Below are 24,798 nucleotides of genomic sequence, written 5' to 3' on the forward strand. Positions count from 1 at the left end.
TCACCCACCCACCCATGCACCCACCCACTCACCCACCCACTCACCCACCCACTCAACCATCTACTTACCCACCCACCCACTCAGTCACTCATCCACCAATCCATCTACTCACTCAAAAATCTATTAACTCACTCACTCAACCACCCACCCATCCATCCACCCACTCACTTAATTTACCAATCCACTCACTCAACCATCGACTCACCCACCCACCTACCCACTCACCCACCCACCCACCCACTCAACCATCTACTTACCCACTCAGTCACTCATCCACCAATCCATCTACTCACTCAACAATCTATCAACCCACTCACTCACCGATCCACTCACTCACTCACTCACCCACTCATTCATGCATCCATCCATCCACCCACCCACTCACTCAATAATTTACCAATCCACTCAGTCAACCATCGACTCACCCACCCATCCACCCACCCACTCACCCACTCACCCGCCCACTCACCCACCCACTCACTCACCCACCCACTGACTCACCCACTCACCCACCCACTCACTCGCCCGCCCACTCATCCACCCACTCACTCACCCACCCACTGACTCACCCACTCACCCACCGACTCACTCACTCACCCACCCACCCACTCACCCACCAACCCACTCACCCATCCACTCACCCATCCACTCACTCACCCGCCCACTCACTCACCCATCCAACCACTCACCCACTCACTCACCCACCCACTCACCCACCCACCCACCCATCCATCCATCCACTCACCCATCTACCCACTCACTCACCCACCTACTCACTCACCCACCCACCCATCCACTCACCCATCCACCCACTCACCCATCCACTCACCCATCCACTCACTCACCCATCCACTCACCCACCCACTCACTCACCCACCCATCCATCCATCCACTCACCCACCCATCCATCCACTCACCCATCCACTCACCCATCCACTCACCCACCCGCCCACTCAACCATCTACTCACCCACCCACTCACCCACCAACCCACCCATCCATCCACTCACCCACCCACTCACTCACTCACCCACCCACTCACCCACCCACTCACTCACCCACTCACTCACCCACTCACTCACCCACCCACTCACTCACCCATCCACTCACCCACCCACTCACCCACCCACTCACTCACCCACCCACTCACCCACCCACTCACCCACCCACTCACCCACCCACCCACCCACCTGGGCCCCGTGTAGCCGGGCGGGCAGTGAGGGCAGGTGCCGTCCTCGGGGTGGCAGGCGGTGTCCGGGTGGCACACGGGGCAGGGGTGGGCGCAGCCCTCGCCAAACCAGCCACCCACCCACCCACCTACCCATCCATCCACTCACCCATCCACTCACTCACCCACCCACTCACCTACTCACTCACCCACCCACCCACTCAACCATCTACTTACCCACTCAGTCACTCATCCACCAATCCATCTACTCACTCAACAATCTATCAACCCACTCACTCACCGATCCACTCACTCACTCACTCACCCACTCATTCATGCATCCATCCATCTACTCACTCACTCAACCATCCACCCATCCATCCATCCACCCACTCACTCAATAATTTACCAATCCACTCACTCAACCATCGACTCACCCATCCATCCATCCACGCACCCACCCATCCATCCATCCACTCACCCACCCATCCATCCATCACACTCACCCATCCACCCACTCACTCACTCATGCATCCATCTACTTACTCAACCATCCACCCATCAATCCACCCATTCACTCAATAATTTACCAATCCACTCACTCAACCATCGACTCACCCACCCACCCACTCACCCACCCATCCATCCATACATCCAATCACCCACCCACTCACCCACCCACTCACTCACCCACCCACTGACTCACTCACTCACCCACCCACTGACTCACTCACCCACCCACCCACCCACTGACTCAACCACCCACTCACCCACCCACCCACTCACTCACCCGCCCACTGACCAACCCACCCACCCACCCACCTGGGCCCCGTGTAGCCGGGCGGGCAGTGTGGGCAGGTGCCGTCCTCGGGGTGGCAGGCGGTGTCCGGGTGGCACACGGGGCAGGGGTGGGCGCAGCCCTCGCTAAACCAGCCACCCACCCACCCACTCACCCACCCACCCACTCACCCACCCACCCACCCACCCACCCACTCACCCACCCACCCACCCACTCACCCACCCACCCACCCACTCACCCACCCACCCACTCAACCATCTACTTACCCACTCAGTCACTCATCCACCAATCCATCTACTCACTCAACAATCTATCAACCCACTCACTCACCGATCCACTCACTCATCCACCCACTCACTCACTCACCCACTCATTCATGCATCCATCCACCTACTCACTCACTCACCGATCCACCCATCCATCCACCCACTCACTCAATTTACCAATCCACTCACTCAACCATCGACTCACCCACCCATCCATCCATCCACTCACCCACCCATCACTCCATCACACTCACCCATCCACCCACTCACTCATTCATGCATCCATCTACTCACTCAACCTTCCACCCATCAATCCACCCATTCACTCAATAATTTACCAATCCACTCACTCAACCATCGACTCACCCACCCATCCATCCACTCACCCATCCACTCACCCACCCACTCACTCACCCACTCACTCATGCACCTACTCACTCACCCACTCACTCACTCATCCCCCCACTCACCCATCCACCCACTCACCCATCCACTCACCCATCCACTCACTCACCCACCCACTCACTCACCCATCCAACCACTCACTCGCCCACCCACCCATCCACTCACCCATCCACTCACCCACCCGCCCACTCAACCATCTACTCACCCACTCACCCATCAACCCACCCATCCATCCACTCACCCACCCACTCACTCACCCACCCACCCACCCACTCACCCGCCCACTCACCCACCCACTCACTCACCCACCCACCCACCCACCTGGGCCCCGTGTAGCCGGGCGGGCAGTGTGGGCAGGTGCCATCCTCGGGGTGGCAGGCGGTGTCCGGGTGGCACACGGGGCAGGGGTGGGCGCAGCCCTCGCCAAACCAGCCACCCACCCACCCACTCACCCATCCACTCACTCACCCACCCACTCACCCACCCACTCACCTACTCACTCACCCACCCACCCACCCACCCACTCACCCACCCACTCACCTACTCACTCACCCACCCACCCACCCACCCACTCAACCATCTACTTACCCACTCAGTCACTCATCCACCAATCCATCTACTCACTCAACAATCTATCAACCCACTCACTCACCGATCCACTCACTCATCCACCCACTCACTCACCCACTCATTCATACATCCACCTACTCACTCACTCACCCACCCACCCACTGACTCACTCACTCACCCATCCACCCACTCACCCACCCACTCAACCATCTACTTACCCACTCAGTCACTCCTCCACCAATCCATCTACTCACTCAACAATCTATCAACCCACTCACTCACCGATCCACTCACTCACTCACTCACCCACTCATTCATGCATCCATCCATCCACCCACCCACTCACTCAATAATTTACCAATCCACTCAGTCAACCATCGACTCACCCACCCACCCATCCACCCACCCACCCACCCACTCACCCACTCACCCACTCACCCGCCCACTCACCCACCCACTCACTCACCCACCCACTGACTCACCCACTCACCCACCCACTCACTCACCCGCCCACTCATCCACCCACTCACTCACCCACCCACTGACTCACCCACTCACCCACCGACTCACTCACTCACCCACCCACCCACTCACCCACCAACCCACTCACCCATCCACTCACCCATCCACTCACTCACCCGCCCACTCACTCACCCATCCAACCACTCACCCACTCACTCACCCACCCACTCACCCACCCATCCATCCATCCACTCACCCATCTACCCACTCACTCACCCACCTACTCACTCACCCACCCACCCATCCACTCACCCATCCACCCACTCACCCATCCACTCACCCATCCACTCACTCACCCATCCACTCACCCACCCACTCACTCACCCACCAATCCATCCATCCACTCACCCACCCATCCATCCACTCACCCATCCACTCACCCATCCACTCACCCATCCACTCACCCACCCGCCCACTCAACCATCTACTCACCCACTCACCCACCAACCCACCCATCCATCCACTCACCCATCCACTCACCCACCCACTCACCCACCCACCCACTCACCCGCCCACTCACCCATCCATCCATCCACTCACCCATCCACTCACTCACCCACCTACTCAATCACCCACCCACCCATCCATCCACTCACACACCCACCCACTCACTCACCCACCCACCCACCCACTCACCCACCCACCCACCGACCCACCCACCTGGGCCCCGTGTAGCCGGGCGGGCAGTGTGGGCAGGTGCCGTCCTCGGGGTGGCAGGCGGTGTCCGGGTGGCACACGGGGCAGGGGTGGGCGCAGCCCTCGCTAAACCAGCCACCCACCCACCCACTCACCCACCCACCCACCCACTCACCCACCCACCCACCCACCCACCCACTCACCCACCCACCCACCCACTCAACCATCTACTTACCCACTCAGTCACTCATCCACCAATCCATCTACTCACTCAACAATCTATCAACCCACTCACTCACCGATCCACTCACTCACTCACTCACCCACTCATTCATGCATCCATCCATCCACCCACCCACTCACTCAATAATTTACCAATCCACTCAGTCAACCATCGACTCACCCACCCATCCATCCACCCACCCACTCACCCACTCACCCACTCACCCGCCCACTCACCCACCCACTCACTCACCCACCCACTGACTCACCCACTCACCCGCCCACTCACTCACCCACCCACTCATCCACCCACTCACTCACCCACCCACTGACTCACCCACTCACCCACCGACTCACTCACTCACCCACCCACCCACTCACCCACCCACCCACTCAACCATCTACTCACCCACCCACTCACCCACCAACCCACTCACCCATCCACTCACCCATCCACTCACTCACCCGCCCACTCACTCACCCATCCAACCACTCACCCACTCACTCACCCACCCACTCACCCACCCATCCATCCATCCACTCACCCATCTACCCACTCACTCACCCACCTACTCACTCACCCACCCACCCATCCACTCACCCATCCACCCACTCACCCATCCACTCACCCATCCACTCACTCACCCATCCACTCACCCACCCACTCACTCACCCACCAATCCATTCATCCACTCACCCACCCACCCATCCATCCACTCACCCATCCACTCACCCATCCACTCACCCACCCGCCCACTCAACCATCTACTCACCCACTCACCCACCAACCCACCCATCCATCCACTCACCCATCCACTCACCCACCCACTCACCCACCCACCCACTCACCCGCCCACTCACCCACCCATCCATCTATCCACTCACCCATCCACCCACTCACCCATCCATCCATCCACTCACCCATCCATCCATCCACCCACTGACCCTACCATCCATCCACTCACCCGCCCACTCACCCACCCACTCACCCATCTACCCACTCACTCACCCACCTACTCACCCACCCATCCATCCACTCACCCATCCACCCACTCACCCATCCACTCACCCACCCACTCAACCATCTACTTACCCACTCAGTCACTCATCCACCAATCCATCTACTCACTCAACAATCTATCAACCCACTCACTCACCGATCTACTCACTCATCCACCCACTCACTCACTCACCCACTCATTCATACATCCACCTACTCACTCACTCACCGATCCACCCATCCATCCACCCACCCACTCACTCAATAATTTACCAATCCACTCACTCAACCATCGACTCACCCACCCATCCATCCATCACACTCACCCATCCACCCACTCACTCACTCATTCATGCATCCATCTACTCACTCAACCTTCCACCCATCAATCCACCCATTCATTCAATAATTTACCAATCCTCTCACGCAACCATCGATTCACCCACCCACCAACCCACTCACCCACCCATCCATCCATACATCCACTCACCCACCCACCCACTCACTCACCCACCCACTGACTCACTCACTCACCCACTCACCTGCCCACTCACCCACCCACTCACTCACCCACCCATCCATCCATCCACTCACCCACCCATCCATCCACTCACCCATCCACTCACCCATCCACTCACCCATCCACTCACCCACCCGCCCACTCAACATCTACTCACCCACCCACCCACCCACTCACCCACCCACTCACCCACCCACCCACTCACTCACCCACCCACCCACTCACCCACCCACTCACCCACCCACTCACCCACCCACTCACCCACCCACCCACCTGGGCCCCGTGTAGCCGGGCGGGCAGTGTGGGCAGGTGCCGTCCTCGGGGTGGCAGGCGGTGTCCGGGTGGCACACGGGGCAGAGGTGGGCGCAGCCCTCGCCAAACCAGCCACCCACCCACCCACCTACCCATCCATCCACTCACCCATCCACTCACTCACCCACCCACTCACCTACTCACTCACCCACCCACCCACCCACTCAACCATCTACTTACCCACTCAGTCACTCATCCACCAATCCATCTACTCACTCAACAATCTACCAACCCACTCACTCACCGATCCACTCACTCATCCACCCACTCACTCACCCACTCATTCATACATCCACCTACTCACTCACTCACCCACCCACCCACCCACTGACTCACTCACTCACCCATCCACCCACTCACCCACCCACCCACTCAACCATCTACTCACCCACCCACTCACCCACCAACCCACTCACCCATCCACTCACCCATCCACTCACTCACCCGCCCACTCACTCACCCATCCAACCACTCACCCACCCACTCACCCACCCATCCATCCATCCACTCACCCATCTACCCACTCACCCATCCACTCACTCACCCACCTACTCACTCACCCATCCATCCATCCACTCACCCATCCACCCACTCACCCACCCACCCATCCATCCATCCACTCACCCATCTACCCACTCACTCACCCACCTACTCACCCACCCATCCATCCACTCACCCATCCACCCACTCACCCATCCACTCACCCATCCACTCACTCACCCACCCACCCACTCACCCACCCACTCACTCACCCGCCCACCCACCCACCCACTCACCCACCCATCCATCCACTCACCCACCCACCCACTCACCCACCCACCCACTCACCCGCCCACTCACCCACCCATCCATCCATCCACTCACCCATCCACTCACTCATCCACCTACTCAATCACCCACCCATCCATCCATCCACTCACTCACCCACCCACTCACCCACCCACTCACCCGCCCACTCACCCACCCACTCACTCACCCGCCCACTGACCAACCCACCCACCCACCCACCTGGGCCCCGTGTAGCCGGGCGGGCAGTGAGGGCAGGTGCCGTCCTCGGGGTGGCAGGCGGTGTCCGGGTGGCACACGGGGCAGGGGTGGGCGCAGCCCTCGCTAAACCACCCACCCACCCACCTACCCACCCACCCACTCACCCACCCACCCACTCAACCATCTACTTACCCACTCAGTCACTCATCCACCAATCCATCTACTCACTCAACAATCTATCAACTCACTCACTCACCGATCCACTCACTCACCCACTCATTCATGCATCCATCCATCTACTCACTCACTCAACCATCCACCCATCCATCCATCCACCCATTCATTCAATAATTTACCAATCCACTCACTCAACCATCGACTCACCCACCCACCAACCCACTCACCCACCCATCCATCCATACATCCACTCACCCACCCACCCACTCACTCACCCACCCACTGACTCACTCACTCACCGACCCACCCACCCACTCACTCACTCACCCACCCACTGACTCACTCAATCACTCACCCACCCACTCACCCACCCACCCACTCACCCACCCACCCACCCACCTGGGCCCCGTGTAGCCGGGCGGGCAGTGTGGGCAGGTGCCGTCCTCGGGGTGGCAGGCGGTGTCCGGGTGGCACACGGGGCAGGGGTGGGCGCAGCCCTCGCTAAACCACCCACCCACCCACCCACTCACCCACCCACCCACCCACCCACCTACCCACCCACCCACTCACCCACCCACCCACTCAACCATCTACTTACCCACTCAGTCACTCATCCACCAATCCATCTACTCACTCAACAATCTATCAACCCACTCACTCACCGATCCACTCACTCACTCACCCACTCATTCATGCATCCATCCATCTACTCACTCACTCAACCATCCACCCATCCATCCATCCACCCATTCATTCAATAATTTACCAATCCACTCACTCAACCATCGACTCACCCACCCACCAACCCACTCACCCACCCATCCATCCATACATCCACTCACCCACCCACCCACTCACTCACCCACCCACTGACTCACTCACTCACCCACCCACCCACCCACTCACTCACTCACCCACCCACTGACTCACTCAATCACTCACCCACCCACTCACCCACCCACCCACCCACCTGGGCCCCGTGTAGCCGGGCGGGCAGTGTGGGCAGGTGCCGTCCTCGGGGTGGCAGGCGGTGTCCGGGTGGCACACGGGGCAGGGGTGGGCGCAGCCCTCGCCAAACCAGCCGGTGGCACAGCGCTCCACACATCGCTCGCCCCGCCAGCCCGGCACACAGGCGTCACACAGACCCCGCTGGGCGTCGCACGGCGCGGCACGCTTGCAGCGCCCGCACCTACGGGCGTCACACACACACACAGGCGTCACACACACAGGCGTCACACACACACACACAAGTGTGACACACACACAGGTGTCACACACACACACAGTTGTGACACACACACAGGTGTCACACACACACACAGTTGTGACACACACACACACACACAGGCGTCACACACACACACAGGCGTCACACACACACACACAGGCGTCACACACACACACACACAGGCGTCACACACACACAGGCGTCACACACACACACACAGGTGTCACACACACACAGGCGTCACACACACACACAGGTGTCACACACACACACAGGCGTCACACACACACACACACAGGCGTCACACAGACACACAGAGAGGCGTCACACACACAGGTGTGACACACACACAGGTGTCACACACACACACACACAGAGAGGCGTCACACACACACAGGCGTCACACAGACCCCGCTGGGCGTCGCACGGCGCGGCACGCTTGCAGCGCCCGCACCTACGGGCGTCACACACACACACACACAGAGAGGCGTCACACACACACACACAGGCGTCACACACACACACACAGGCGTCACACACACACACACAGGCGTCACACACACACACACACAGGCGTCACACACACACACAGGCGTCACACACACACACACAGGTGTCACACACACACACACAGGCGTCACACACACAGGTGTGACACACACACAGGTGTCACACACACACACACAGGTGTGACACACACACAGAGAGGCGTCACACACACACACAGGTGTCACACACACACACACGTGTCACACACACACACACAGGCGTCACACACACACATCACACATACAGGCATCACACACACACACAGGTGTCACACACACACACAGTTGTGACACACACACAGGTGTCACACACACACACACAGGTGTCACACACACACACACACACAGGCGTCACACACACACACAGGTGTCACACACACACACACAGGTGTCACACACACACACAGGCGTCACACACACACACAGGTGTCACACACACACACAGTTGTGACACACACACAGGTGTCACACACACACACACAGGTGTCACACACACACATCACACACAGGCGTCACACACACACACAGGCGTCACACACACACACAGAGAGGCGTCACACACACACAAAGGCGTCACACACACACAGGCGTCACACAGACCGCGCTGGGCGTCGCACGGCGCGGCACGCTTGCAGCGCCCGCACCTACGGGCGTCACACACACACAGGCGTCACACACACACACACACAGGCGTCACACACACACACAGGTGTCACACACACACACAGGTGTCACACACACACACACAGGTGTCACACACACACACAGGTGTCACACACACACACAGGTGTCACACACACACAGGTGTCACACACACACACACACAGGCGTCACACACACACAAAGGCGTCACACACACACACAGGCGTCACACACACACACAGGTGTCACACACACACAGGTGTCACACACACACACAGGCGTCACACACACACACAGAGAGGCGTCACACACACACACACACAGGCGTCACACACACACACAGGTGTGACACACACACACATCACACATACAGGCGTCACACACACACACAGGTGTCACACACACACATCACACATACAGGCGTCACACACACAAAGGCGTCACACACACACACAGGCGTCACACACACACACAGGTGTCACACAGACCCCGCTGGGCGTCGCACGGCGCGGCACGCTTGCAGCGCCCGCACCTACGGGCGTCACACACACACACAGGCGTCACACACACACACAGGCGTCACACACACACACACACACACACAGGTGTCACACACACACACACAGGCGTCACACACACAGGTGTGACACATACACAGGTGTCACACACACACACACAGGTGTTACACACACACACACAGGTGTGACACACACAGGTGTCACACACACACACAGGTGTCACACACACACACAGGTGTCACACACACACACAGGCGTCACACACACAGGCATCACACACACACAGGTGTCACACACACACAGGCGTCACACACACAGGCGTTACACACACACAGGCCACACACACACAGGCGTCACACACACAGGCGTCACACACACACAGGCGTCACACACACAGGCGTTACACACACACACAGGTGTCACACACACACAGGCGTCACACACACACAGGCGTCACTCACACACACAGGCGTCACACACACACAGGCGTCACACACACAGGCGTCACACACACAGGCGTCACACACACAGGCATCACACACACTCACACACACAGGCATCACACACACAGGCATCACACACACACAGGCATCACACACACAGGCATCACACACACACACAGGTGTCACACACACACACAGGCATCACACACACACACAGGCGTCACACACACACACAGGCGTCACACACACACACAGGCGTCACACACACACACACACGCGTCACACACACACACAGGCGTCACACACACACACACACAGGCGTCACACACACACAGGCGTCACACACACACACAGGCGTCACACACACACACAGGCGTCACACAAACACACAGGCGTCACACACACACACACAGGCGTCTCACACACACAGGCGTCACACACACACACAGGCATCACACACACAGGCATCACACACACACAGGCATCACACACACTCACACAGGCGTCACACACACTCACACAGGCGTCACACACACTCACACAGGCATCACACACACAGGCATCACACACACACAGGCGTCACACACACACAGGCATCACACACGCACACAGGCATCACACACACACACAGGCATCACACACAGGTGTCACACACACACACACAGGCGTCACACACACACAGGCGTCACACACACACAGGTATCACACAAACACAGGCGTCACACACAGGCGTCACACACACAGGCGTCACACACACAGGCATCACACACACACAGGTGTGACACACACACACAGGCGTCTCACACACACACAGGTGTCACACACACACACAGGCATCACACACACACACAGGCGTCACACAAACACACAGGCGTCACACACACACAGGCGTCACACACACACAGGCATCACACACACACAGGCGTCTCACACACACAGGCGTCACACACACACACAGGCATCACACACACACACAGGCATCACACACACTCACACAGGTGTCACACACACTCACACAGGCATCACAAACACAGGCATCACACACACACAGGCGTCACACACACACAGGCATCACACACACACAGGCATCACACACACAGGCATCACACACACAGGTGTGACACACACACACAGGTGTCTCACACACACACAGGCGTCACACACACACACACACAGGCGTCACACACACACACAGGCGTCACACACACACAGGCGTCACACACACAGACAGGCATCACACACACACAGGCGTCACACACACAGGCATCACACACACACACAGGTGTGACACACACAGGCGTCTCACACACACAGGCGTCACACACACACACAGGCGTCACACACACACAGGCATCACACACACACACACAGGCGTCTCACACACACACACAGGTGTCACACACACACACAGGTGTCACACACACACAGGCATCACACACACACACAGGCATCACACATACACAGGCGTCACACACACACGCGTCTCACACACACACACAGGTGTCACACACACACAGGCATCACACACATACACAGGTGTCACACACACACACAGGCATCACACACACTCACACAGGCGTCACACACACAGGCGTCACACACACACACAGGTGTCACACACACACAGGTGTCACACACACAGGCGTCTCACACACACAGGTGTCACACACACACAGGCATCACACGGATGCTCACCCACCACTCCGGCAGCGCGCTACCTGTTGGCAGGCTGGTATCTCACTGGTACTCTCAGGGACCCCCAGGTACCCCCTGTGACCCACCTCCCCCTGGTAGCGCGCTACCTGTTGGCACGCTGGTATCTCACTGGTGCTCTCAGGGACCCCCAGGCACCCCCTGTGACCCACCTCCCCCTGGTAGCGCACTACCTGCGAGCAAGCTGGTACCCCCAGGTAGCCCCCAGGCACCCCCAAGAACCTGCGGGTACCCCCATAAACCCCCCCTCTCTCTCCACTAGTGCACTACCTGTGAGCACGCTGGTACCCCCATAAACCCCCCCTCTCTCTCCGCTAGCGCGCTACCTGTGAGCACGCTGGTACCCCCAGATATCCCCTCTCTCTCTCTCCACTAGCGCTACCTGTGGGCACGCTGGTACCCTCAGATATCCCCCCTCTCTCTCTCCGCTAGTGCACTACCCGTGGGCACGCTGGTACCCTCAGATACCCCCCCTCTCTCTCTCCACTAGTGCACTACCTGTGAGCACGCTGGTACCCTCAGATATCCCCCCTCTCCCTCTCTCCACTAGCGCTACCTGTGAGCACACTGGTACCCTCAGATATCCCCCCTCTCCCTCTCTCCACTAGCACACTATCTATGGGCACGCTGGTACCCTCAGATATCCCCCCTCTCTCTCTCCACTAGTGCACTACCTGTGAGCACGCTGGTACCCTCAGATATCCCCCCTCTCTCTCTCTCCACTAGTGCACTACCTGTGGGCACGCTGGTACCCCCAGAAAACCCCCCTCTCTCCGCTAGTGCACTAGCTGTGGGCACGCTGGTACCCTCAGATATCCCCCCCCTCTCTCTCTCCACTAGCGCTAGCTGTAAGTACGCTGGTACCCTCAGATATCCCCCCTCTCTCTCTCCACTAGTGCACTACCTGTGGGTACGCTGGTACCCTTAGAGATCCCCCCTCTCTCTCTCCACTAGTGCGCTACCTGTAGGCACGCTGGTACCCTCAGATATCCCCCCTCTCTCTCTCCACTAGTGCACTACCTGTGAGCACGCTGGTACCCTCAGATATCCCCCCTCTCTCTCTCCCCGCTAGTGCACTAGCTGTGAGCACGCTGGTACCCTCAGATATCCCCCTTCTCTCTCTCTCTCCGCTAGTGCACTAGCTGTGAGCACGCTGGTACCCTCAGATATCCCCCCTCTCTCTCTCCACTAGTGCACTACCTGTGAGCACGCTGGTACCCTCAGATATCCCCCCTCTCTCTCTCTCCACTAGTGCACTACCTGTGAGCACGCTGGTACCCTCAGATATCCCCCCTCTCTCTCTCTGTCCGCTAGTGCACTACCTGTGAGCACGCTGGTACCCTCAGATATCCCCCTTCTCTCTCTCTCTCCGCTAGTGCACTAGCTGTGGGCACGCTGGTACCCTCAGATATCCCCCTTCTCTCTCTCTCTCCACTAGTGCACTACCTGTGAGCACGCTGGTACCCTCAGATATCCGCCCTCTCCCTCTCCACTAGTGCACTATCTATGGGCACGCTGGTACCCTCAGATATCCCCTCCCCTCTCTCTCTCCACTAGTGCACTACCTGTGAGCACGCTGGTACCCTCAGATATCCCCCCCTCTCTCTCTCTCCACTAGTGCACTACCTGTGAGCACGCTGGTACCCTCAGATATCCGCCCTCTCTCTCTCCGCCAGTGCACTACCTGTGAGCACGCTGGTACCCTCAGATATCCCCCCTCTCTCTCTCCACTAGTGCACTACCTGTGGGTACGCTGGTACCCTCAGATATCCCCCCTCTCTCTCTCCACTAGTGCACTACCTGTGAGCACGCTGGTACCCTCAGATATCCCCCCCTCTCTCTCCACTAGTGCACTACCTGTGAGCACGCTGGTACCCTCAGATATCCCCCCCCTCTCTCTCTCTCCACTAGTGCACTACCTGTGAGCACGCTGGTACCCTCAGATATCCCCCCTCTCTCTCTCCACTAGTGCACTACCTGTGAGCACGCTGGTACCCTCAGATATCCCCTCTCTCTCTCTCCACTAGTGCACTACCTGTGAGCACGCTGGTACCCTCAGATATCCCCCCCATCTCTCTCCACTAGTGCACTACCCGTGAGCACGCTGGTACCCTCAGATATCCCCCCTCTCTCTCTCCACTAGTGCACGCTGGTACCCTCAGATATCCCCCCTCTCTCTCTCCGCTAGTGCACTACCCGTGGGCACGCTGGTACCCTCAGATATCCCCCCTCTCTCCGCTAGTGCACTACCTGTGAGCACGCTGGTACCCTCAGATATCCCCCCCCTCTCTCTCTCCACTAGTGCACTACCTGTGAGCACGCTGGTACCCTCAGATATCCCCCCTCTCTCTCTCTCCACTAGTGCACTACCTGTGAGCACGCTGGTACCCTCAGATATCCCCCCCCCCTCTCTCTCCACTAGCGCGATACCTGTGAGCACGCTGGTACCCTCAGATATCCCCCCCCTCTCTCTCTCCACTAGCGCACTACCTGTGGGCACGCTGGTACCCTCAGATATCCCCCCCTCTCTCTCTCCACTAGCGCTACCTGTGGGCACGCTGGTACCCTCAGATATCCCCCCCCCCTCTCTCTCCACTAGTGCACTACCTGTGAGCACGCTGGTACCCTCAGATATCCCCCCCTCTCTCTCTCCGCTAGTGCACTACCTGTGGGCACGCTGGTACCCTCAGATATCCCCCCTCTTTCTCTCCGCTAGTGCACTAGCTGTGAGCACGCTGGTACCCTCAGATATCCCCTCTCTCTCCACTAGTGCACTACCTGTGAGCACGCTGGTACCCTCAGATATCCCCCCTCTCTCTCTTCACTAGTGCACTACCTGTGAGCACGCTGGTACCCTCAAATATCCCCCCTCTCTCTCTCCGACAGTGCACTACCTGTGAGCACGCTGGTACCCTCAGATATCCCCCCCCTCTCTCTCCACTAGCGCTACCTGTGAGCACGCTGGTACCCTCAGATATCCCCCCCTCTCTCTCTCTCCGCTAGTGCACTACCTGTAGGCACGCTGGTACCTTCAGATATCCCCCCTCTCTCTCTCTCTCTCCGCTAGTGCACTACCTGTGAGCACGCTGGTACCCTCAGATATCCCCCCCCTCTCTCTCCACTAGTGCACTATCTATGGGCACGCTGGTACCCTCAGATACCCCCCTCTCTCTCTCCACTAGTGCACTACCTGTGAGTACGCTGGTACCCTCAGATATCCCCCCTCTCTCTCCACTAGTGCACTACCTGTAGGCACGCTGGTACCCACAGATATCCCCCCTCTCTCTCTCTCCGCTAGTGCACTACCTGTGAGCACGCTGGTACCCTCAGATATCCCCCCTCTCTCTCTCCACTAGTGCACTACCTGTGAGCACGCTGGTACCCTCAGATATCCCCTCTCTCTCTCTCTCCACTAGCACTACCTGTGGGTACGCTGGTACCCTCAGATATCCCCCCTCTCTCTCTCCACTAGTGCACTACCTGTGAGCACGCTGGTACCCTCAGATATCCCCCCTCTCTCTCCACTAGTGCACTACCTGTAGGCACGCTGGTACCCACAGATATCCCCCCTCTCTCTCTCTCCGCTAGTGCACTACCTGTGAGCAAGCTGGTACCCTCAGATATCCCCCCTCTCTCTCTCTCCACTAGTGCACTACCTGTTGGCACGCTGGTACCCTCAGATATCCCCCCTCTCTCTCTCCACTATTGCACTACCTGTGAGCACGCTGGTACCCTCAGATATCCGCCCTATCTCTCTCCACTAGCGCACTATCTGTGAGCACGCTGGTACCCTCAGATATCCCCCCCCCCCTCTCTCCACTAGTGCACTACCTATGGGCACGCTGATACCCCCAGATATCCCCCCTCTCTCTCTCCGCTAGCGCACTACCTGTGGGTACGCTGGTACCCTCAGATATCCCCCCCCCCCTCTCTCCACTAGTGCACTACCTGTGAGCACGCTGGTACCCTCAGATATCCGCCCTCTCTCTCTCCGCCAGTGCACTACCTGTGAGCACGCTGGTACCCTCAGATATCCCCCCTCTCTCTCTCTCCACTAGTGCACTATCTATGGGCACGCTGGTACCCTCAGATATCCCCCCTCTCTCTCTCTCTCCGCTAGTGCACTACCTGTGAGCAAGCTGGTACCCTCAGATATCCCCCCTCTCTCTCTCTCCGCTAGCGCACTACCTGTGAGCACACTGGTACCCTCAGATATCCCCCCTCTCTCTCTCTCTCTCCACTAGCACACTATCTATGGGCACGCTGGTACCCTCAGATATCCCCCCTCTCTCTCTCCACTAGTGCACTACCTGTGAGCAAGCTGGTACCCTCAGATATCCCCCCTCTCTCTCTCTCCGCTAGCGCACTACCTGTGAGCACGCTGGTACCCTCAGATATCCCCCCTCTCTCTCTCTCTCTCCACTAGCACACTATCTATGGGCACGCTGGTACCCTCAGATATCCCCCCTCTCTCTCTCTCCGCTAGCGCACTACCTGTGGGTACGCTGGTACCCTCAGATATCCCCCTCTCTCTCTCTCTGTCCGCTAGTGCACTACCTGTGAGCACGCTGGTACCCTCAGATATCCCCCCTCTCTCTCTCCACTAGTGCACTACCTGTGAGCACGCTGGTACCCTCAGATATCCCCCTCTCTCTCTCTCTCTCTGCTAGTGCACTACTTGTGAGCACGCTGGTACCCTCAGATATCCCCCCTCTCTCTCTCTGCTAGTGCACTACCTGTGAGCACGCTGGTACCCCCAGATATCCCCCCTCTCTCTCTCCGCTAGTGCACTACCTGTGAGTACGCTGGTACCCTCAGATATCCTCCCTCTCTCTCTCCACTAGTGCACTACCTGTGAGCAAGCTGGTACCCTCAGATATCCCCCCTCTCTCTCTCCACTAGTGCACTACCTGTGAGCAAGCTGGTACCCTCAGATATCCCCCCTCTCTCTCTCTCCGCTAGCGCACTACCTGTGAGCACACTGGTACCCTCAGATATCCCCCCTCTCTCTCTCTCTCTCCACTAGCACACTATCTATGGGCACGCTGGTACCCTCAGATATCCCCCCTCTCTCTCTCTCCGCTAGCGCACTACCTGTGGGTACGCTGGTACCCTCAGATATCCCCCTCTCTCTCTCTCTGTCCGCTAGTGCACTACCTGTGAGCACGCTGGTACCCTCAGATATCCCCCCTCTCTCTCTCCACTAGTGCACTACCTGTGAGCACGCTGGTACCCTCAGATATCCCCCTCTCTCTCTCTCTCTCTGCTAGTGCACTACTTGTGAGCACGCTGGTACCCTCAGATATCCCCCCTCTCTCTCTCTGCTAGTGCACTACCTGTGAGCACGCTGGTACCCCCAGATATCCCCCCTCTCTCTCTCCGCTAGTGCACTACCTGTGAGTACGCTGGTACCCTCAGATATCCTCCCTCTCTCTCTCCACTAGTGCACTACCTGTGAGCAAGCTGGTACCCTCAGATATCCCCCCTCTCTCTCTCCACTAGTGCACTACCTGTGAGCAAGCTGGTACCCTCAGATATCCCCCCTCTCTCTCTCTCCGCTAGCGCACTACCTGTGAGCACACTGGTACCCTCAGATATCCCCCCTCTCTCTCTCTCCACTAGCACACTATCTATGGGCACGCTGGTACCCTCAGATATCCCCCCTCTCTCTCTCCACTAGTGCACTAGCTGTGAGCACGCTGGTACCCTCAGATACCCCCCCTCTCTCTCTCCGCTAGTGCACTAGCTGTGAGCACACTGGTACCCTCAGATATCCCCCCTCTCTCTCTCTCCGCTAGCGCACTACCTGTGGGTACGCTGGTACCCTCAGATATCCCCCTCTCTCTCTCTCTGTCCGCTAGTGCACTACCTGTGAGCACGCTGGTACCCTCAGATATCCCCCCTCTCTCTCTCTCCACTAGTGCACTACCTGTGAGCACGCTGGTACCCTCAGATATCCCCCCTCTCTCTCTCTCTCTCCACTAGCACACTATCTATGGGCACGCTGGTACCCTCAGATATCCCCCCTCTCTCTCTCTCTCTCCACTAGCACACTATCTATGGGCACGCTGGTACCCTCAGATATCCCCCCTCTCTCTCTCTCCACTAGCACACTATCTATGGGCACGCTGGTACCCTCAGATACCCCCTCTCTCTCTCCACTAGTGCACTACCTGTGAGCAAGCTGGTACCCTCAGATATCCCCCCTCTCTCTCTCTCTCTCCACTAGCACACTATCTATGGGCACGCTGGTACCCTCAGAAATCCCCCCCTCTCTCTCTCCCCGCTAGTGCACTACCTGTGGGCACGCTGGTACCCTCAGAAATCCCCCCCTCTCTCTCTCCCCGCTAGTGCACTACCTGTGAGCACGCTGGTACCCTCAGATATCCCCCCCTCTCTCTCTCTCCACTAGTGCACTACCTGTGAGCACACTGGTACCCTCAGATATCCCCCCTCTCTCTCTCCACTAGTGCACTACCTGTGAGCACGCTGGTACCCTCAGATATCCCCCTTCTCTCTCTCTCTCCGCTAGTGCACTAGCTGTGAGCACGCTGGTACCCTCAGAAATCCCCTCTCTCTCTCTCCGCTAGTGCACTACCTGTGAGTACGCTGGTACCCTCAGATATCCCCCCTCTCTCTCTCCACTAGTGCACTACCTGTGGGCACGCTGGTACCCTCAGATATCCCCCCTCTCTCTCTCCACTAGTGCACTACCTGTGAGCACGCTGGTACCCCCAGAAAACCCCCCTTCTCTCTCTCTCTCCGCTAGTGCACTAGCTGTGAGCACACTGGTACCCTCAGATATCCCCCCTCTCTCTCTCTCTCTCCACTAGCACACTATCTATGGGCACGCTGGTACCCTCAGATATCCCCCCTCTCTCTCTCCACTAGTGCACTACCTGTGAGCACGCTGGTACCCTCAGATATCCCCCCTCTCTCTCTCTCCACTAGCACACTATCTATGGGCACACTGGTACCCTCAGATATCCCCCCTCTCTCTCTCTCTCTCCACTAGCACACTATCTATGGGCACGCTGGTACCCTCAGATACCCCCCCTCTCTCTCTCCGCTAGTGCACTAGCTGTGAGCACGCTGGTACCCTCAGATATCCCCCCTCTCTCTCTCCACTAGTGCACTACCTGTGGGCACGCTGGTACCCTCAGATATCCCCCCTCTCTCTCTCTAGTGCACTACCTGTGAGCAAGCTGGTACCCTCAGATATCCCCTCTCTCTCTCTCTCTCCACTAGCACACTATCTATGGGCACGCTGGTACCCTCAGATATCCCCCCCTCTCTCTCTCTCCACTAGTGCACTACCTGTGAGTACGCTGGTACCCTCAGATATCCCCCTCTCTCTCTCTCTCCACTAGTGCACTACCTGTGAGTACGCTGGTACCCTCAGAAATCCCCCCTCTCTCTCTCTCTCCGCTAGTGCACTAGCTGTGAGCACGCTGGTACCCTCAGATATCCCCCCTCTCTCTCTCCGCTAGTGCACTACCTGTGAGCACGCTGGTACCCTCAGATATCCCCCCTCTCTCTCTCCGCCAGTGCACTACCTGTGAGCACGCTGGTACCCTCAGATATCCCCTCTCTCTCTCTCTCTCCACTAGCACACTATCTATGGGCACGCTGGTACCCTCAGATATCCCCCCTCTCTCTCTCCACTAGTGCACTACCTGTGAGCACCCTGGTACCCTCAGATATCCCCCCTCTCTCTCTCTCTCTCCACTAGCACACTATCTATGGGCACGCTGGTACCCTCAGATATCCCCCCTCTCTCTCTCCGCTAGTGCACTAGCTGTGAGCACGCTGGTACCCTCAGATACCCCCCCTCTCTCTCTCCGCTAGTGCACTAGCTGTGAGCACACTGGTACCCTCAGATATCCCCCCTCTCTCTCTCTCCGCTAGTGCACTACCTGTGAGCACGCTGGTACCCTCAGAAATCCCCCTCTCTCTCTCTCCGCTAGTGCACTACCTGTGAGCACGCTGGTACCCTCAGAAATCCCCCCTCTCTCTCTCTCCGCTAGTGCACTACCTGTGAACACGCTGGTACCCCCAGAAAACCCCCCTCTCTCCGCTAGTGCACTAGCTGTGAGCACGCTGGTACCCTCAGAAATCCCCTCTCTCTCTCTCCGCTAGTGCACTACCTGTGAGTACGCTGGTACCCTCAGATATCCCCCCTCTCTCTCTCCACTAGTGCACTACCTGTGAGCACGCTGGTACCCTCAGATACCCCCTCTCTCTCTCCACTAGTGCACTACCTGTGAGCAAGCTGGTACCCTCAGATATCCCCCCTCTCTCTCTCTCCGCTAGCGCACTAGCTGTGAGCACACTGGTACCCTCAGATATCCCCCCTCTCTCTCTCTCTCTCCACTAGCACACTATCTATGGGCACGCTGGTACCCTCAGATATCCCCCCTCTCTCTCTCTCTCTCCACTAGCACACTATCTATGGGCACGCTGGTACCCTCAGATATCCCCCCTCTCTCTCTCTCTCTCCACTAGCACACTATCTATGGGCACGCTGGTACCCTCAGATATCCCCCCTCTCTCTCTCTCTCTCCACTAGCACACTATCTATGGGCACGCTGGTACCCTCAGATATCCCCCCTCTCTCTCTCTCTCTCCACTAGCACACTATCTATGGGCACGCTGGTACCCTCAGATATCCCCCCTCTCTCTCTCTCTGCTAGTGCACTACCTGTGAGCACCCTGGTACCCTCAGATATCCCCCCCTCTCTCTCTCTCTCTCCACTAGCACACTACCTGTGAGCACGCTGGTACCCTCAGAAATCCCCTCTCTCTCTCTCCGCTAGTGCACTACCTGTGAGTACGCTGGTACCCTCAGATATCCCCCCTCTCTCTCTCCGCTAGCGCACTACCTGTGAGCAAGCTGGTACCCTCAGATATCCCCCCCCTCTCTCTCTCCACTAGCACACTACCTGTGAGTACGCTGGTACCCTCAGATATCCCCCCCTCTCTCTCTCTCTCCACTAGTGCACTACCTGTGAGCACGCTGGTACCCTCAGATATCCCCCTCTCTCTCCCCGCCGGCGCGCTACCTGTGGGCACACTGGTATCCGTAGAGGCCGGCGGGGCACGCCTCGGCGCAGTAGCGGCCCCGGTGTCCCGGGCGGCACACGCACGAGCCGTTGAGCGTCACGCACCGCTCCGTGGCGGCGGGGCGGCAGGCGCAGCGATGCTCGCACCGGGCCCCCCACAGGCCCTCGCGGCAAGCGCAGCGACCTGCGGCGGGGGTGGGGGGTGGGTAGGGGAGAGGGAAAGAACCCCCCCCCTTGCCGTGCTAATTGGGTCCTCTGGTAGTTTCAGGTTTCATTTATTGGGATTTACCACCCCCGTGAGCCGTCCGGCTCTTGATTTGGGTGCAACCGCCAACAAACAATGAAATAAATACCCTTGGCTCTTTCGGTAAAGTCACCACCACGTAGAAGGGGAAACAATAAAATAATAAAAATATAAAATTATTGTAAGACAATAAAATTATTATTCTTGGTTTTTTCGGTAAAGTCACCACGTAGAAGGGAAACAATAAAATAATGAAATAAATATAAAACAATGAAATTCTCACGACGTTTCGACTGCAACACACAAGCAGCAATCATCATCAGGATTCATGTCTGCATTAACCACAATACCTGCAGTCAAAATGCAAACAAAAACATACCATGATAATATACATGATGCATTGCCCTTGAAACTGATTGGTCCACATCAAGGGACGGCTTTCTTTCGACCCAATTGGTGCTCGACCAGATGACGCCCAACGGCGTACAGCTCAAAGACAACGCCACTATCAAAGTAACGAGGGCTCGGGGTGAGCATCTACATCATTAGACCTCCTTTGCCAGCACCAAAATGTGGTTAATGCAGACATGAATTAACCATAGCCCCTACGATCACTGTTACATTGCATTTATGGCTTTATTCTGGGCGATTTCGAAAAGTTTTTTTCGTTTTGTTTGGGCCATGGTTTGTTTGTTGTAGTACGGAGTTAGACTGATGGCCTTCATCTAAGTTGTCTTGTGGTTGTTGTTGTTGTTTGACTTTGCATCCCGCTGGGATTTTTTTGCACACAGCGTTTGGTGGTGTAACGGTGGCTTTTTTCAGGAAAATTTTGCTGTTTTTTTTCCCCATGGATTTTCTGTTTGCGCAAAGTCAACCGCAGTCACTTTAAGGTGTTTTTATTGTTCGTGTTTCTGTTTGCTGTTTGTTGCGGCTGCACCCGATTCAAGCGCCGAATGGCTCACAGGGCTATACCAAATTAATTAAACTGAAAACTGAAAGCAATCGAGCGAGCGAGCGAGCGGCTACAAAGGCCGGCACGGCACGCGAGGGGGTGGGTGGCCGGCACGACGCCCGGCCGCCTTTGTCTCTCCCCAGTGCTAGCGATGTTTACGACACCACCACCGCTCCCCACACACACACGCGCACAGTGTCACACACACAGCGTCGCACGCACACACACATACACAGCGTCACGCACACAGCCTCACACACACGCACAGCGTCACACATGCACAGCGTCACATACACAGCGTTACACACACACACGCACAGCGTCACACGCACAGCGTCACACACACAGCGTCACACACACAGCGTCACACACAGCGTCACACACACAGCGTCACACACAGTGTCATGCACGCACACACACAGCGTCGCACACACAGCGTCACACACACACGCACAGCGTCACACACGCACAGCGTCACACACGTACACACAGCGTCACACGCACAGTGTCACACACACACAGCGTCACACACACACAGCATCACACACGTACACACGGCGTCACACACACGTACACACGGCGTCACACGCACACAGGATCACACGCACAGCGTCACACACACAGCGTCACACACGTACGCACAGCGTCACACACGCACACACAGCGTCACACATGTACACACAGCGTCACACGCACAGCGTCACATACACACAGCGTCGCACACACGTACGCACAGCGTCACACACGCACGCACAGCATCACACACGTGCACACAGCGTCACACACGTACACACAGCGTCACACGCACAGTGTCACACACACACAGCGTCACACACACACAGCGTCACACACGTACACACAGCGTCACACACGTACACACAGCGTCACACACGTTACACGCACAGCGTCACACACGTCACACGCACATCGTCACACACAACACAGCGTCGCACACACACGCACAGCGTCACACGCACAGCGTCACACGCACGCACACACAGCGTCACACACACAGCGTCTCACACACACACACAGCGTCACACACGTACACACAGCGTCACACGCACACAGAGTCACACACGTACACACACTGTCACACACACAGCGCGTCACACACAAAGCCCGTCACACACACAGCGTCACACACATACAGCGTCACACACACAGCGTCACACACAGCGTCACACACGTACACACAGCGTCACACACACAGCGTCACACACACACAGCGTTACACACGTACACACAGCGTCACATATGTACACACAGCGTCACACACACACACAGCGTCACACACGTACACACAGCGTCACACACACGTACACACAGCGTCACACACGCACAGCGTCACACACACACAGCGTAACACGCACAGCGTCACACACGTACACACAGCGTCACACACGTACACACAGCATCACACACACAGCATCACACACACAGCGTCACACACACACAACGTCACACACGTACACACAGCGTCACACGCACAGCGTCACACACGTACACACAGCGTCACACGCAGAGTGTCACACACGCACAGCGTCACACACGTACACACAGCGTCACACATGCATAGCGTCACACACACACAGCGTCACACACGCACACACGGCGTCACACACACAGCGTCACACACACAGCGTTATACACGTACACACAGCGTCACACACGTACACACAGCGTCACACACGTACACACAGCGTCACACACGTACACACAGCATTACACACACAGCATCACACACACAGCGTCACACACACAACGTCACACACGTACACACAGCGTCACACGCACAGCGTCACACACGTACACACAGCGTCACACGCACAGTGTCACACACGCACAGCGTCACACACGTACAC

At 57.6% G+C, this 24,798-nt stretch overlaps 1 protein-coding gene across 1 annotated transcript in view; it reads right to left on the reverse strand.

Moving 5' to 3' along the window:
* Positions 1 to 24,798, reverse strand: part of LOC116938407 (uncharacterized) — a 60,444-nt gene that overhangs the window by 15,299 nt on the left and 20,347 nt on the right. Inside the window, exons 6-9 of the mRNA XM_076063460.1 lie at positions 21,738 to 21,921; positions 10,473 to 10,533; positions 9,960 to 10,003; positions 8,546 to 8,772 (exon numbers count right to left, since the gene is read on the reverse strand). Of these exons, the coding sequence (XP_075919575.1) occupies positions 8,546 to 8,772; positions 9,960 to 10,003; positions 10,473 to 10,533; positions 21,738 to 21,921 (516 nt within the window). The remainder of the gene's footprint in view (positions 1 to 8,545; positions 8,773 to 9,959; positions 10,004 to 10,472; positions 10,534 to 21,737; positions 21,922 to 24,798) is intronic.

This window comes from Petromyzon marinus, unplaced genomic scaffold (genome assembly GCF_048934315.1).
Source record: "Petromyzon marinus isolate PM22_M1 ecotype Great Lakes invasive population unplaced genomic scaffold, UKy_Petmar_22M1.pri1.0 PM_Scaffold_129, whole genome shotgun sequence".
Taxonomy (NCBI): Eukaryota; Metazoa; Chordata; class Hyperoartia; order Petromyzontiformes; family Petromyzontidae; genus Petromyzon; species Petromyzon marinus.